Source organism: Arachis ipaensis, chromosome B10 (genome assembly GCF_000816755.2).
Source record: "Arachis ipaensis cultivar K30076 chromosome B10, Araip1.1, whole genome shotgun sequence".
Classification (NCBI taxonomy): Eukaryota; Viridiplantae; Streptophyta; class Magnoliopsida; order Fabales; family Fabaceae; genus Arachis; species Arachis ipaensis.
In genome coordinates this window covers 7,102,809-7,106,230 of record NC_029794.2, presented here as the reverse complement: position 1 = coordinate 7,106,230, position 3,422 = coordinate 7,102,809, and the positions used below count along the sequence as shown (strand labels likewise).

General features: G+C 35.4%; 2 protein-coding genes across 51 annotated transcripts in view; one reads left to right on the top strand and one right to left on the bottom strand.

Moving 5' to 3' along the window:
- LOC107622361 (MADS-box transcription factor 23) overlaps positions 1-3,422 on the top strand; it is a gene marked incomplete in the record, with an annotated part of 12,269 nt that overhangs the window by 6,729 nt on the left and 2,118 nt on the right. The window contains 3 exon segments of the mRNA XM_016324229.2: positions 778-856; positions 2,422-2,483; positions 3,117-3,216. Of these exon segments, the coding sequence (XP_016179715.1) occupies positions 778-856; positions 2,422-2,483; positions 3,117-3,216 (241 nt within the window).
- The window catches only part of LOC107622362, a 12,021-nt gene continuing 9,665 nt past the window's right edge, over positions 1,067-3,422 (bottom strand). For 32 of the 50 annotated variants that reach the window (XR_002356640.1, XR_002356671.1, XR_002356653.1 and 29 more), the window contains one exon: positions 1,067-3,308. Coding sequence is in view for 1 of the 50 variants with exons in the window: in XM_016324230.2 (XP_016179716.1) it covers positions 2,017-2,163 (147 nt within the window). In the remaining 49 variants the exon portion in view is untranslated. The remainder of the gene's footprint in view (positions 3,309-3,422) is intronic. The other 18 variants (XR_002356675.1, XR_002356639.1, XR_002356660.1 and 15 more) reach the window with 8 other exon arrangements.

Genomic DNA, 3,422 nt, shown 5'->3' with positions numbered 1-3,422 from the left:
TACTCACATTTGCTAAGATTCCGCAACTTATGGTTTGAAGTTTAGCTTTTGACTTCATGGTGTGGCAAACAGGAGTTAAGAGTGAGTCAAACTAACCAGTAAACTACACTTAATCGAACAAATCAATAGCCGAATAAGCTAATTAGATAAGCTCAAGTTGACAATTAAACCAAGGAGTTGAGCATGTTTATTAAACTGAGTCGAATATTTCCAACCTTAGAGCTCGATCGTGAGCAACATCTATATATTTGGAATTCTGAAAGTATCCCGTACCCCTTACATGCTACTAGCGATGAGAGAAAATTGCTAATCCAGTTATAATCGCCTTTAAAGATAGTTAGGTTGATCTTTCGACTGATATTTTCTCTGAACTCAAGTCTTTCTTGTAGTATACATATGCTACTATGCCCCATTATTTGTAGATATTTTATATGACCTTTCTGGTCTCCCAAGTCCCAAATCTTTGTTCTCTTCGTAATATTTAGTCTATTTGCTCAGTTATATTTAGTCTTGTGGTATTTGTGAACAATATATTATTCTTATTATCATTTTGATACATATGATTTTGCCATCAGTGCTCTCAGTATGACAAACACAAGAACTGCGTGTGAAATTACTAATACTGTTAACACAATTATACGAGTGAATAAGTGATCTTTTTGTTCATTTTGCACTATAATCTTTGCTGTTTCAGTGTGGATTATATTTGCTGAAAATTCTCCTTTTCACTTAAAAGTTGCAAATATGCTCTTGTACTGAACTTCACGTGTATGACAGCATGAAATCAATTATTGAACGCTACAACAAGCTTAAGGAAGAACATAATCAGCTGATGAATCCAGCTTCCGAAGTCAAGGTAATGGCACACGCACCTCTCTTCCAGTAGCATTCAGCAGTTCAAACTTTTGCTCCTCACTATACTAAATTTCCTTCTTTGTTTCCTTATTAGATATGTTAGACTTGAAATACTTTCCAAGTTTCACATAATAGGCAACTCAAGACGCATTTCATATATTGGAAGGAAAAGAAGAGGCTAAAGAAAAGGAGTTGTTTTAACAAAAGAAAAGAAAAGGAATTACCAGCTGAACTAAATAATAATATCAGTTGTTTACTTCTTGGCACACATATTCTTGCTCAAATCCTAGGTACTTTGCGAACAGCAATATCACTGTTATTTTGCAGGAGAAGATACAAAAAGCTACCAAAGAGACTAATAATGCCCACATACCACCACCTTTGGCAAAACTCTCCTTAACCCTAAACCTCACAAGCTTTATGACAAATTGGCAGGGGGTAACATTAAACCGTAGAAATATGACTTAGGTAGTACAGCATGCATTTAAGTTATATCATGGATTCATCGCCTTGATGTCCCCCAATAGAATGAGAGTCATTATCATGTCTCATGCCCACATATGGAAGTGTTTCAGAGACCCTAAACGGCTATACCTGATATGACACTGCTATCTTGATAAAGCTAAATACTAGTGCCATTTGATAGTAGCACCTCACATGCATATGCTCAGTCTTAGCTTTAGTATGCCAAGGATTATCTTATCCACCTGCATGAACCTCTCAACAGATATGATTAGCTGCACAAATCAAGCATTACTGTATTTGCAGACAAATAGCCCTCCCCGGTTATATAGTGAGTATTATAAACCCTCACACACGAAGTCCTGTCAAAATCTCAGCCTCCGCACACATATAGTGTACTCATAGCATGGCTCATGACAGCACTAAGGAAAATGCAGGTTCTCTTTTGATTGGTCAAGAAACACAACACAACTTTTGAGATCCTCCTGTTAGGCATCCAACCACCATTACTGCACGTAGGTTTTTATGTAATTACCATAGAAAATTACATACTTTCTGAATTGTAATACATAGTTAACCGACTTGATATATTACATGAGAAATCCATTAATGGACACATTTTGACTCCTTATATAGGAACACAATTAAATTGGTGGAATCGGTAAACAAGCAAGTGTATTAAGCTGATAATATTCACTTTTATTGTATGCCTAACCATGAGGTGTTAGACTTATAACCATACAAGAACATCTCGGTTGGGGTTACAAGTTCAGAGAATCCACTTGACAAAACACATAAGAAGCGTAGATCATAGATTTTACTCTGATTGAGCCAATAATGAATCTCCTACAAGGTGAACACCAATACTTGGGAAGTTAGAATTCACTTACATTACAAAGTAAGCAAACCATAGATTGCATTTCTACTAAAAAGAGACCAGCATCCAACTCAGGCTTAGATTAGTTTTGCCTGAAGAGCACTCCGTTGTTACTTCTCCATATTTTAGTCCTCACATTTACTACCTAACAATTCTCGCATTCAAAATATTCCATTTTTGTAATAATAGTACAATATACGTTTGACATCTGTATTTCTACTTGCTAGTTTTGGCAGAGAGAAGCTGCAAGCTTGAGGCAACAACTGCAGCACTTGCAAGAATGCCACAGGTAACAAACAGTCAAATAATATAGATAATACTTGAAGCAAGAAAAAATATACGTTATACCACATTTTCCGGCAAATAAAAACTTCACTAGAACATTGACACAATTACTGATGTCATCGGCCTTTCCCAACCCCTTCCTAAACCTCAACAAAAATAAAAAACAATATCCATCCTTGCTTCCTATCCGCTACTCCCTCCCATGCATCCCCATGCATAAACTTTGCACCTATTAGAAAGTATCCCTAGTAGTCTTTTAATTAGTAAGTCAAATACCTCAGCAACCACACAAATCAATAATTTAGAGGAGGTTCAATTAGTCCCTAAGGAAAATACAATAAATTAGAAGCAATTTTGAAAGAATATTATATTGATAATAACTAAGTAGTATAATATTCCACATTGTTTCTTAGCTATGATGAGATTCTAACACTCTTTTGAACAAAATGTTAATCAATAGCACGATCACAACAGATAAAATCTTATGAAACTGTCAATAAAACCACTATATTGAAATGTGTACTGCTAATCCAAAAACTTAGTAAATTCAATAACTCTAGCTAGCAAGAGTCCAAACCTTATGAAATTTTCCAAAAACGAGATAAGGCATTTCATATTTTCTTCTTGGTAAAAGCAGGAAACTGATGGGCGAAGAGCTTTCTGGACTGGGTGTTCAAGAACTACAAAATCTTGAAAACCAACTGGAGATGAGTTTAAAGGGTGTTCGCATGAAAAAGGTATCATGAGTTGGTGCAAATAATCTCTCTTCAATTAGTTTAAAATTTCACCTTTTTTGACTGCATGTTCAAGACCTTACATCATTATTTCCCTGTAGGATCAAATTTTCACAGATGAGATTAAAGAACTACACCAAAAGGTTTCAGATATTTCCGATTTTTTCTCTTTGCATGCCTTGACTTAGGCTTTCCCAAATATGACAAAC